At 55.2% G+C, this 12,640-nt stretch overlaps 1 protein-coding gene across 1 annotated transcript in view; it reads right to left on the bottom strand.

The window, feature by feature from the left end:
- Nucleotides 1–6,910, bottom strand: part of SCN4A (sodium voltage-gated channel alpha subunit 4) — a gene marked incomplete at its 5' end in the record, with an annotated part of 40,592 nt that extends 33,682 nt beyond the window's left edge. Inside the window, 6 exons of the mRNA XM_084275668.1 lie at nt 564–872; nt 3,314–3,405; nt 3,983–4,111; nt 4,767–4,847; nt 5,768–5,901; nt 6,647–6,910. Of these exons, the coding sequence (XP_084131794.1) occupies nt 564–872; nt 3,314–3,405; nt 3,983–4,111; nt 4,767–4,847; nt 5,768–5,901; nt 6,647–6,910 (1,009 nt within the window). The remainder of the gene's footprint in view (nt 1–563; nt 873–3,313; nt 3,406–3,982; nt 4,112–4,766; nt 4,848–5,767; nt 5,902–6,646) is intronic.
- Between the last annotated feature and the right edge of the window lie 5,730 nt (nt 6,911–12,640).

Genomic DNA, 12,640 nt, shown 5'->3' on the forward strand with positions numbered 1-12,640 from the left:
CACTAGCAGACCTGGAGACCTGTGTATGATCCCACCTCTCCCTCTTCCCACCCCGTTGGCTGTTGAGATGCTCACTGGATGCTGCAGTGCTTGGAGAAGGACCCAGCTCCAATGCAGCAGTGGAAGTGGGGGAGAAATGTCATTCTTGCATCCTTCCCCTCTGGTTTTCCACCCAAAATCCCATCTGCTCCTAGGGGGGTTGGTCTTCTTGCTGTGAGCAGTCAGATGGAGTAGTTGTTCACCAGTGCCCGCCTTGGTGGGGAGATTGTGCCCTCACTTGCTAGTGGGAGAGGTGCAGACTGGTTTGTCCAGGCCTCTCCATGGTGAAACCTTTATAGAGGGGTTCAGCTTGCCCAGGGAGGAGCTGCCTTTTCCCTGGGAAGGAGGATTTGATCCCATCTGCCCATCCCATAAATATGCACAATCCCTGTTTCACCCACCAGCCACATCCCCCTGCAAAGCACCTCGTGAGGAAGACCCATGTGAGCCAAGGGTCTTGGTGTAACATGGAGGAAGAGCAAGGAAACCAAGGAGCAGGCCAAGGGTGATGGGCGGGCGTTTACCTTCATCATTGATGTAGGCCTCAAAGTCAAAGGTGCTGTTGCTGGTGAAGTTGCTGGTGAAGTTGCCGCTGATGCCGTCCGTGAAGTTGCCGTAGAGCGTTGCGTTGGCCAAGGTGTCGTTGTCCAGCCCCAAGTCCCCCATCAGGGTGTCATTGAAGGGCGGCCACCGCACACACTTCTGCCGGAGGTTCCCCATGAAGAGCTGGAGACCGATCAAGGCGAACACGCTCAGGCAGAAGACAGTGAGGATCATGACATCTGAGAGCTTCTTCACCGACTGGATCAGAGCCCCAACGATTGTCTTCAGCCCTAAGGGGGGAGGTGTCACTACTGAGCTAATTGCTCCTTGGCTAATTGTGGAGAGCTGTGGGTTTGCATTCCCTAAAGGTGCTGGGGATGTAAGGTATGGCCATCAAGTTCACCTGATGTGCTCAGGCCACCCAGCTCTGTGCCCCACACAGCACCCCAGCTGCCCCTCTGTCCCCACACACTGCTGGGCAGGATAAACTCTTCATAGAATCACAGAATCATAGAATCATAGAATGGGCTGGGTTGGAAGGGACCCCAAGGATCACAGAGCTCCAACCCCCTGCCACAGGCAGGGCCACCAACCTCCAGCCCTGGAGCTACACAAGGTTGCCCAGGGCCCCATCCAACCTGGCCTTGAACACCCCCAGACACGGGGCACCCACCCCCTCTTTGGGCAGCCTGTTCCAGCCCCTCACCACTCTCTCTGCAAAGAACTTCCCCCTAATATCCTTCCTAGATATTAGGAAGGGTGCTGGAAGATGTTGAACACCACTCTCAGCTCCAGAAAAACCTCTGTGGTCCAACACCCCCACCTGCTGCTGTCCCATGGGGCGTCGGGAGCCCAGCTGGACCCTGCGGCCTGGTCCCTTCAAGTCAGAGAAACCCTGTCTCTGAGCAAAGGTAGTGAAGCCACATCTGCATCAAGCACTGGGATTAACTCGTCTCTCCCCCACTCGCCCGTCAGCGGGGCTGTTTCCTCTGCAGAGGAGGTTTGCCCACAGATCTCCAACAGCCTTTTGACATGAAGGGGGTCCTGGAGGGTGACAGGGTGGCCATGAGCCAGCAGTGTGCCCTGGGGGCTGAGAGAAACAATGGGATCCTGGGGGCATCAGGAGGAGTGTGGGCAGCAGGTAACAGGAGGGGATCCTCCCCCTCTGCTCTGCCCTGCTCAGGCCCCACCTGGAGTGTTGTGTCCAGTTCTGGGCTCCCTGGGATCAAACAGACAGGGATCTCCTGGAGAGAGTCCAGAGGAGGGACAGAGATGCTGAAGGGCCTGGAGCATCTCCCCTGTGAGGAAAGGCTGAGGGAGCTGGGGCTGTTCAGCCTGGAGAGAAGAAGACTAAGGGGGGACCTTATGAATGTTTATCAATATCTGAAGGGTGGGATGCAGGGGGAATGGGCAGCCCCTTTTCAGTGTCTGTGGGGACAGGACAAGGGGCAATGGCTGCAAGTTGGAGCACAGGGAGTTCCACAGCAACCTGGGGAAGAACTTTTCCCCAGTGAGGGTGAGGGAGCCCTGGGACAGGCTGCCCAGGGGGTGTGGAGTCTCCTTCTCTGGAGAGATTCCAGCCCTGTCTGGATGGTGACCTGTGTGCCCTGTCCTGGGGAGCTGCTTTGGCAGGGGTTGGACCCCATGAGCTCTGGAGGTCCCTTCCAACCCCTGTGATTCTGTGATTCAGTGATTCTACGTCTCTCCTGTCACCAAAGATCCACACAGCCCATGTGTGATGCTGGAACGTCCTGACATTGATCTTAAAAGCAGCTCAGAGCACAGAGCTCTCTCACGTGGAGGCAGTTCTCTGAGCACACACGATTCTTATCCCTGTCATCACGCCAATTCCTCCCCAAACTATTTAGGTAAAACCCTGTTCTCCAAGGGCTTGTCTATGCTGGGAAACTGCTGAGGACAGTTGTTCTAAAACAGCTTATTTTTTGCAACTGCTATTTCTGGTGAGCATCTCAGGGGGGATGTCATTCCAGAAAGAAGCAGCCACTTCATATTTTCCTAAATGCAATTTTTAGCCTGTTTGATGAAGCTAAAAAAACATCATCTTGAGTAGGAAACCTGAAGATCTGCAAAGTGCCTGGACATGAGAATTTATTCCCTGCAAGAAATGATAATTTTCAGCTCAATCTCACACTTCTTCAAGGGGTCTGACCTGCCTCATTTACCAAAGCAGGGTATTGAAGCTGTATCAAGGTTGGGAAGCATCCTGAGCATGTTGGATAAGCATCCTAAGCAAGTTATCAAAGCAAATTTGGTAACATCCTCCTAGGGTGGATGTTTGGGGTGATGTTGAATACTCACCATGTGGCTCTGGCACTAACACCCATTCAACAGCTCAGCCCTGGCACCAGAGCAGTTGGCCACAGGGACAAAACTGAATTTAAGGCTCCAAGGCTCAAAGTTAGTTTGGTCAGTTCATTGGGCTCATAAACATGATGTCAGCACAAACCCACCTGAGGCATCTCCAAGGAACCCTAAAAAACCCCTGGCCAAACACCAGAGTGAATATGGACAATCCAGAGATGTAAAAAATCAGCAGGACCTGACCCAAAATGTGGGTTATTGCATGGAAAATTATTTAGAAGTATCAAATAAGTTATTTCCCCTCTTAGAGCTGCCAAATAGAACTAGAAGGAATTGCTTTGAACTGTGGGAAACCCTGAGCACGTGGAAGGGGAAAATGGGGAGTGGAGGCCCCTTCTTTGAGTCCCACCTGGTATCACTGTGATGGTTTTCAAGGCACGGAGGACACGGAAGGTCCTGAGAGCAGAGATGTTCCCCAGGTCCACGAACTCGGTGATGTAGCTGGAGGAGAGGAGAGGAGAGGAGAGGAGGAGGAGAGGAGAGGAGAGGAGAGGAGAGGAGAGGAGAGGAGAGGAGAGGAGAGGAGAGGAGAGGAGAGGAGAGGAGAGGAGAGGAGAGGAGAGGAGAGGAGAGGAGAGGAGAGGAGAGGAGAGGAGAGGAGAGGAGAGGAGAGGAGAGGAGAGGAGAGGAGAGGAGAGGAGAGGAGAGGAGAGGAGAGGAGAGGAGAGGAGAGGAGAGGAGAGGAGAGGAGAGGAGAGGAGAGGAGAGGAGAGGAGAGGAGAGGAGAGGAGAGGAGAGGAGAGGAGAGGAGAGGAGAGGAGAGGAGAGGAGAGGAGAGGAGAGGAGAGGAGAGGAGAGGAGAGGAGAGGAGAGGAGAGGAGAGGAGAGGAGAGGAGAGGAGAGGAGAGGAGAGGAGGAGAGGAGAGGAGAGGAGAGGAGAGGAGAGGAGAGGAGAGGAGGAGGAGAGGAGATAGGGCTTCAAGGGTTCTGCTGGGCACCCACCTGCCCTGTTTCTCAGCCTTTCTCTCCAGGGCTGGTGGCCAGACCTCCTGTCCTCCCCCTGTCCCCCCAAACTCACGCCATGGAGATGACCATGAAGTCCAGCCAGTTCCACGGGTCGCGCAGGAATGTGAAGTTGTCGATGCAGAAGCCTCTGGACAGGATCTTGATGAGGGACTCAAAGGTGTATATCCCAGTGAAGGTGTATCTGAAATGGGAACAGTCACTCAGGGGATGCTCACCCAGCTCCAGGGGAGAGCTCAGGATGAGGTTTCATCTATCCCTGCCAGTGGGATCACCCTGGGGGGATGAGTTTGGGGGCTCACAGGCTGTTTTGGCACTAGGGGAGGTTTTCACCTCACCTTGTAAGGCAAATGAGCACTTCTTGAGGTGCCAATCCTTTTGGGGACTATTCACCCAAGCCTCTGCCCCCTGCTGATATCCCACACCACTGCTGTCTGTGGAGCCCTGCTGAGACCCAACTGCAGGACCACAGCAGAAAATGCTCCTCCCACCCAGGGCTGGTTGTCCATGCTGTTTGAACTGGTAGATCTGCTGAGCCTTCCCAGACCATCACCACTGAGCCAGTCCATCCTGCTTGGCAGTTGGCTCCTGGCACAGGGACCCCACCAGATTTTGGGCAGTTCTGAAACACTCCCACTCTTTGCAATGACTAATGCAGAGCATGGACATCCCTTCTGAGATCAAGAGAGTCATCAGCATCTTCCAATGACACCTCTCCACCTCTGAAGGGTACCTGGATCCCAACACCCCTCTCAGCCTTGGTCCTGTCCCTCCTGAGGATGGCCAAGGTGGGATGCTCCCCTCATAGCTGGAGGAGGTCAGGGGAGACAGGGACTTACTCCACGTTCTTGGACCATGCTGGGGGGTTGCTCAGTGTCATAAACACACAGTTGGTTAAAATTGTGATCATGATGAACATGCTGAATAATTTAAAACCTGGTCAAGGAGAAATGCTGGGGCTGATGCTCAGATTCTCCCCTTCCTGTGGTTATGGAGTCAAATACCCCCTCCCCTTTTCCTGGCTTCCAGCTTGGTCCCATGTCTTGGCTTGGTTCCCCATCAGGTCTCTCCTGGCTGGCACTTTCCCCTTAGCTCCCCTGCTCCCATGCACGGTTCTGGGCCCTGCCCACATGTTCTGTTCCCCTCCCCATCTCTGTGGGGCTTGCTCTGCCTCACTTGTCCCCTGTGCTCCTTCCTCCCTCTTGCCCAAGGATACAGCTTTTCCCACTTGCCTGATCCCTCTGCCACAAACATCCCACCTTTTTCCTCCTACGTCCTGGCCACCAACCCCTGATGCCACCAGAGCTCTGCTGGGATCACCTCCCACCCATCCTAGTGCCCATCTTGCTCTTGGGCTCCTTTCCATCTCTGGTTGTGTCACACCAAAAGCCCCAGAACTGTCCAAGTTACCTCCTCCCCATACCCAAATGTCCTGGTTCCTTTCCCTCTCCCAAAGCATCCTTTCAGCTCCCCAATTCACCCACCTCCCAGATGAGGCAGGATCCCCTGACCTGTAAATGTTTTCCTTCCTTTCCAAGGCTCTCCAGACCTCAGAAAGCCCCAATCTCTTCCTAGGAAGTTCCACCACTTAGTTTTCTTCCCTTCTCCAACCCAATGGATTCCTCCCTTCCAAAACCAAGACTGAGCTCTTGGTGCCACCAAGGTGGCCAAAAGCCTTCTGGCACCCCTGGGAAGGGGTGTGCAGTGGGTCCTGGCTGTGTTGGGGGCCAGCCCAGAAGGTGTGCTCACCACACCATCATGAAACATTTCTCTCAGCCCTCTCCCAGGGCTGTTTGCACCCTGAACATCAAGGTTTGACCTGTCAGTGGACCATCATCACAGGGGGCAAGGATATGAATGGATAAGGACTTTAATGGCTCCTCTGCGGATGGGGTGGAAGGGCCCCAGCAGGTAGAGAGCAGGGGTGGCCGAGAAGCGGAAGATGGACTTTCCTTTGTTGAGGACGATGAATGTCTGTGGAGAGAAGAGAGGAGGAGAAAAGAGAGGATTAAAGGCCTGGAGGATCTCCCCTGTGAGGAAAGGCTGAGGGAGCTGGGGCTGTTCAGCCTGGAGAGAAGAAGACTAAGGGGGGACCTTATGAATGTTTATCAATATCTGAAGTGTGGGATGCAGGGGAAATGGGCAGCCCCTTTTCAGTGGTCTGTGGGGACAGGACAAGGGGCAATGGCTGCAAGTTGGAGCACAGGGAGTTCCACACCAATCTGGGGAAGAACTTCTTCCTGGTGAGGGTGAGGGAGCCCTGGGACAGGCTGCCCAGGGGGTGTGGAGTCTCCATCTCTGGAGAGATTCCAGCCCCGTCTGGACACCGACCTGTGTGCCCTGTCCTAGGGAGCTGCTTTGGCAGGGGGTTGGACCCCATGAGCTCTGGAGGTCCCTTCCAACCCCTGTGATTCTGTGATTCTGTGAGGGAGATGGGGTAGCCCTTCTAGACCCCTGAAACACTCACAGAAGTGCTGCTGTTAGAGGTGAGACCTCTAACAGATCTCCAAAGGCTGGGGACTTTGCCAAGGAACTGATGCTCTGCTTTGGAGGAGAAGTAACCACAGCAGTCTGGGGCTGTGGGTCACCAAGATGGGCTCAGATGAGACCCTGGGAAGTGGTGGAAAGAAGAGGAGCTCCCTGCTTTTGCCTTTTTTTTGGGGGGGGGGGACTTATATTTAATGCCAACAGCACTCAAGGGCTAAGATCTACCCCTCACCTTCTTATCCTTATAGAAAGGGTCCAGATCCTCCAGCGGGGTCCCGATGAGCTCCAGCGGTGGGTCCCCATAGATGAGGGGCAGGTTCTTACCAGCTTCCAGGTCACTGCTGGGCTTGATCTCCTCTTCCTCGGGCAGCTCCACGTGCTGCCGCTTTACCCTGCGCGCCTCTGCCTCGGCGATGCGCTGCTCGATGGCCGCCAGCGAGGCCGCGGTGAAGGGGCGGAGGTTCTCGGGGCCCGGGATGTGCGGCAGGCCGGCCATCCTCTCATTCTGCTCCCGGGATGCCTGTGCCCAGCCTGCTGGGGAGAGAGGGGGAGCGGGGGTGAGAAGGCAATGGCAGCTGGAGTTTGGGGAGGGGGAGGAGGGGTGGTTTGCTCAGCCCTGGAAGCCAGGTGAGGGCAGGGTCTTGGGGGGTTTTGGAAAATGGGTTTATTGCCTCTCTGCTCTGCTCTCCCCAGCTGGAGTCCTGTGTCCAGAGCTGGGGCCCCAGGACAAGAAAGATGTGGGGCTGGTGGAGAGGGGTCGGAGGAGCCACAGAGATGATCAGAGGGCTGGAGCAGCTCCCCTATGGAGAGAGGCTGAGGGAGCTGGGCTGGGTCAGCCTGGAGAAGAGAAGGCTGTGGGGGGACCTCACTGCAGCCTCCCAGTCCCTGAAGGGAGCAGAGGAACAGGAGGGGAATCAGCTTGTTCAAGGGCAGAGACTGGCAGGACAAGGGGGATGGAGTGAAGCTGAAGGAGGGAAGGGTTGGATGAGATATTAGGGGGAAGTTCTTTGCAGAGAGAGTGGTGAGGGGCTGGAACAGGCTGCCCAGAGAGGGGGTGGGTGCCCCATCCCTGGGGGGGGTCCAAGGCCAGGTTGGCTGGGGCCCTGGGCAACCTTGTGTAGCTCCAGGCCTGGAGGTTGGTGTCCCTGCCTGTGTCAGGGGGGTTGGAGCTCTGTGACCCTTGGGGTCCCTTCCAACCTGGAACAGTCCATGATTCTATGATTCCATGACTGCAGAAATACCCAGCTTGCAAGCAAAGTTGTTAGGTGTGGATTGCTTGCAGAGCTCCTCCTCTTCCTCCCAGATCCCCATTCAGCCTCTGATCAAAAAGCCCCATCAGACTGAACACCATGAGCCAACCAGTTCCATCAGATACACAACTTGGCAAACTAGACAGGGCTGTTGGACCAAACAAAACACCTTCAGCAGCAGCAGCAGCACCGCTCCCACCGCCTCCCCTTTGCAAGATGCTGTGAGGTGTGGGCAGCTTTGTCCCTGCACCTTGTGCAAGCAGCAGAGCAAGGGGTTCCTCAGCCAGAGGAGCTCAGCTTTGCAGGGTCAGTGGCCATTTCAATCCCCCATCTGTAGGAAACATGAGTAACCTGCAGTGCTGGATGGCTCTGCTCCCAAGGGAAAGGGCTGAAAGTCTTATCTTGAGCCAAAAAATCAAGGCAATAACGGTGCTTTCTAACGTTACAGAGATCAGGATGACTCCCCAGGCAGGAACAGGATGGGCTATTTGGGAGAGATAAGGGTGGCTCCACTGAGACAAGCAACAAAAAGGGTTGGAGACAGTGGTGGCTGCATCCAGAGGAACAGGCTGCTGTGCCCTGAGCAAGGCTGAAACTCCTGGCAAAGGCTTCCTGGACACCAAAAACCCCTTCTTTGCTTTGAGTCACCTCAAGGTGACTTTGAATATTAAACATCACTAGCCCCTGTACCAAGATGAGGGTGCACCACAAGTGACTGACCTCTGAGGTGGACTTCATGCCAGCCTGGCACCAGTTTTAAACCCAGCTCACTGTCCACTTGCTCTTACTACAGTGAAGATAAAAAGCATCTTGAAGATAAAAAGCATCTACTGCTCCCCTGTAATCCACTGTGCTTCTCATCTCCTTGCAGAACACTATCAGGTTGGTCAGGCAGGATTTACCCTTCACAAATCCATTGCTGGCTACTCACCTTCTTGTCCTTTGTATAGTGTAGAAATGGCTTCTAGTATGATTTCTGTCACCTTCTCTAGGAAGAGGAAGAAACTCGTGCCAGAGATGAGCCCAACACACTGTAACACCCCAAGGGCACAGGGACAGAGGCACCCCTGTGCCTCACCCTGCCCAGAATGAGCATCCCACTGGCAGGCACAGCTCCTCTGCGCACCGAAGCGCAGCATGATGCTGCTGAGTACCAGCTCCCAAAAAGGAGTTGGGAACAATGCTCCTCACAGCCTGAGCCCCACCATGCTGAGGGCTGGAAACCTTCAGCCTCTGTAGTTAAGGAGAACTGGACATTTAGAGCCCTGATGGGAAGAGAGGCTCTGGGTGGTGATCCAGGAGAGGTATCGATTCCGGGTGGCGTGGGGTAACTGTGTTTGGGGAGCTGCTGCTCTCCCTCTCGAATCTCAGAGTGCAAAAGCTCTGAGGCCAGGCAATCCCTACATCCCTACTACCTGTGGAGGTGTTACTGCTCACCCCACATCGCATCCAGCCCCAAGGATGAAGCAGGGATTGAACCTGCCAGCACCTTTACAGCGGTGCCCAAGGAGCCCCTTCGGGGGTCCAGCACTGGGGGTTTGATGCCCATTCCCTGGTGGAGGGATGGGAACAACTCAGAAACACATCAGGGATTCTGCATGGTTGGAAAAGACCTCTGAGACCATTGAGTCCAACAGTCTATCCAACACCCCCATGTCAACCAACATGGTCCTGGGGTGCCACGTCTCCACCTATTCCGAACCCCTTCAGGGATGGGGACTCCACCACCTCTCTGGGCAGCCTGGCCCAAGGCCTGACCACTCCTTCAGGGAAGAAACATCTCCTAATCTCCAAACCAACCCTCCCCTGATGTGACTTGAGAACATTTCCTCAGGGCAAAGTTCATAAAAACAATCAAGTGACCAAAGCAACAGTTTTCATGGTTAAACCTGGTTTGCAACAGGGAGAGTTTTGTCCTTGCTGAACAGAACTATCTGAAGGGATAAACAGAGTCCCAGCACTCTGAAGTGGAGCCCAGCACAGCCCATGGCACAGCTCAGGGTCCCAAACTGCTGCAAAACAGGGAACCTGGAGGAGAGACCCCAGAGGGAGACCCAGGTCCCACCCAGACCTGCTGGACCCCAAAGGTGGGTCCTCATCAAAGCAAACACAAAGGGAGGTTTTCCCACCACATCTTGGAGGGAATGGTGCCCATGGCAGCAGAGCACCTTGGCTGCTCCTTCCCATATGGAGTTACTCCAGCTCTACACCCGTTGCACACTCCACCTGAGCAGCTCTGGAAACCCACCCTGTGCAATCCCATGGCACTGATGGCCTCACAGCTCAACCCACAAGTGTGGGACAGTGATAAGCAGTTCACAGGTCACTTGTAGCCTGTGGTGTGCCCCAAGGTCAGCACTGGGCCTGGGTTTGTTGATGTACTCACCATCGATCTGGACAGGGGACAGAGTGTGCCCTCAGTAAGTTTGCTTATGGAACCAAACTGGGAGGAGTGGGCGACACACCAGGAGGCTGTGCTGCCACTCAGCCAGGTCTGGACAGGATGGAGAGTTGGGTGGAGAGGAAGCAAATTAAGTTCTGCAAGGGCAAGGGTAGGATCCCACACCTAGGGAGGAACAACCCCCAGCACCAGTATGGGTTGGGGTGTCCTGCTGGGAAGCAGTGCTGGGAGAAGGACTTGGGAGTCCTGGTGACAAGAAGATCTTCATGACCAGTGTCCTCAGGGTTAAGAGGCCAATGGGACCTGGGGGTGAGCACAGCCAGCAGGTCGAGGAGTAGCTGGAGTTGGGTGTCCAGTGCTGGGCTCCCAGTTCAGGACAGATGGGGAGCTACTGGAGAGAGTCCAGTGAGGGTACGAGGATGATGAGGGGCTGGAGCATCTCTGGAAGGCTGAGAGAGCTGAGAGAGCTGGGGCTGTCCAGTCTGGAGAAGACTGAGAGGGGATCTCATCAACACTGGATGATCTCCAGAGGTCCCTAAAACCTGTCTGTGATTCTCTGGGGCTGTGTCTGGCTCTATCACCCCAAGTCCCATGGGGGATGCACTGATGGCACGCTCAAGCAGGACCCACAGCATCCATGGGGTGACCGCCCCCCCCATCTCCTGGGGACACTGAGGACTCACAGGAGATTGTTGGTCTATTTCTATTCCTATTTCTAGGGAAAACAGCCTCATTTTTCCTGGAAATAGGGGTTTTCAGAACTATTAGGGCAGCCTGTGCTATGACCCATGACGGTGCTCAGCAGGGCTCCAGACCCTCCAGCACACCACAGGGAGCTGCTGCATGACCCACACCTTCCCTGGAGCATCCCAGTGGGTGCTGCCCCTCCAAACCCACATCAACACCCCCACCCTTCTTCCTGCACCCAGGTTTGGGTCCCTGTGGAGGTGGCTGTGCCTCCAGCTGCCACCAGCCATCAGGGCAGGGGTCAGGTTTCTGCAGCTCCATGACTCTGCTCATTCCTCCCCCAGCACAGGAGGGGAGCTGGAGGAAGCTCTGCTTTGGGCACATGTCTCCTCTTCCTCTCTCTCTCTCTGGGGTAAGCCCATCACACCTTGCTGATGGAGAGCCAGGCATGGGGCTCCAGCTGCTGGGGAGATGTTGAGGGCTGGCAGCACTGCCCAAGGCTGAGCATTGGGTCCTCAAAGGGGGTGTTACCCCAGGCATGGAAATACTTTGTGGATTTCTGGGGTACCTGGCAGTGTCTGGTCCTGCTCTGACCCCTTTGTGGCCACACACAGAGATACTGGGATGGCCCCAGAGAGCAGGATCAGGACTTGAGCTTAATTCCAGCTTCTCTGCACAGCGCAGCCCTGGAGCCATCAGCATCTCTGGCTGATCAGTGGCTGCTTCCCAAAGCAACAGGAGCCCAAGCCAAACCCTGGCTCTGCAGGGCACTCAGCTCAGCACCCCTCTCTTTCCCCCAGTGAGCCCAGTTCCCACACCAGTGCCTGTGTGAGACAGCATGGAGGAGACAGCTGGGTCCCACCACCCCAAATGAAGCAGCTCACCCTGGGACCAGCCACTGGGACGAGGTGAACCCCCCCCTGCTCCTGGCCTGGCACATTTATAGCAGCTGCTATAAATAACAGAGATCAAACTCTTTGCACCTCCAATAGGTAAAAGCAGTTTGGGGCAGTGACAGGTGCTGCCTGGGGCACGAATCGGTCCTGTGGGGCTCTGCCCCAGCTCTCCCCAGAACCTGGGTCCCTCAGAGTCCCTCACTAAAGGTGGACTCTTGCCCTGTTGGCTTTCATGATAAGAAATTCATCTTAACACCATTCTACAAAGCTCTGAACTGCTGTTTACTGAGCTGCCCTCTCTAGTTTCAGACTCCCAGCTACTCTGGATAACTCCTTTCTGCCTGTGACAGGCTCAAGCTGTTGCTTTCAGACACACCACTCACATCCACCCCCTTGGTGTGCTGTGGATGAGCATCTCATCCCCAGTTCAGCATCATCAGTTACCAACTGGGAGCAGCTCCCTGCTCAGGAGCACAATGCCTTCCTTTTGATAGAAATTCAGTTTCCCCTGGTATTTTTGCTTCTCTGAGGCCACAGGAGTACATCAGCCTCTAGAGTAGACAGGGGGGGTTTGGAAGCCACCAGAGATACTGTATAATAGGAAGGGTAAGAGGTTCCTGTCTTAAACTGCTTGGAGACCATCCCATCCAGATCTGACACTTCATCCCTGTGCAGAAAATAACCCCCCTGTGGGCTGAGGGAGGGTGGAAGGATGGACATCCACAGCTGCTGCACGTGGGGCATCCCCCCATCCTGCTGGCCCAGGCAAGTGCTGGGCTCAGCCCATCACCCTGGCTCTGGGGTTCTGCTCCTCCTTTCCCTGCAGCATCCCATGGTAAGCCCAGAGGAATGGGCTTGTTCCCACTCTGGACTCAGGGCTACCAGAGATACAACTGGGATTAAACTGCAGTGATGTCTCCAGTGAGGACACGCTGCTCCTGAGAGGTGCCAGCTCTACAAACACCCAGAACAGAGGAGAGCAGTGGGAGCCT

This window comes from Gallinula chloropus (assembly GCF_964237585.1).
Source record: "Gallinula chloropus genome assembly, chromosome: 26".
Lineage (NCBI taxonomy): Eukaryota > Metazoa > Chordata > Aves > Gruiformes > Rallidae > Gallinula > Gallinula chloropus.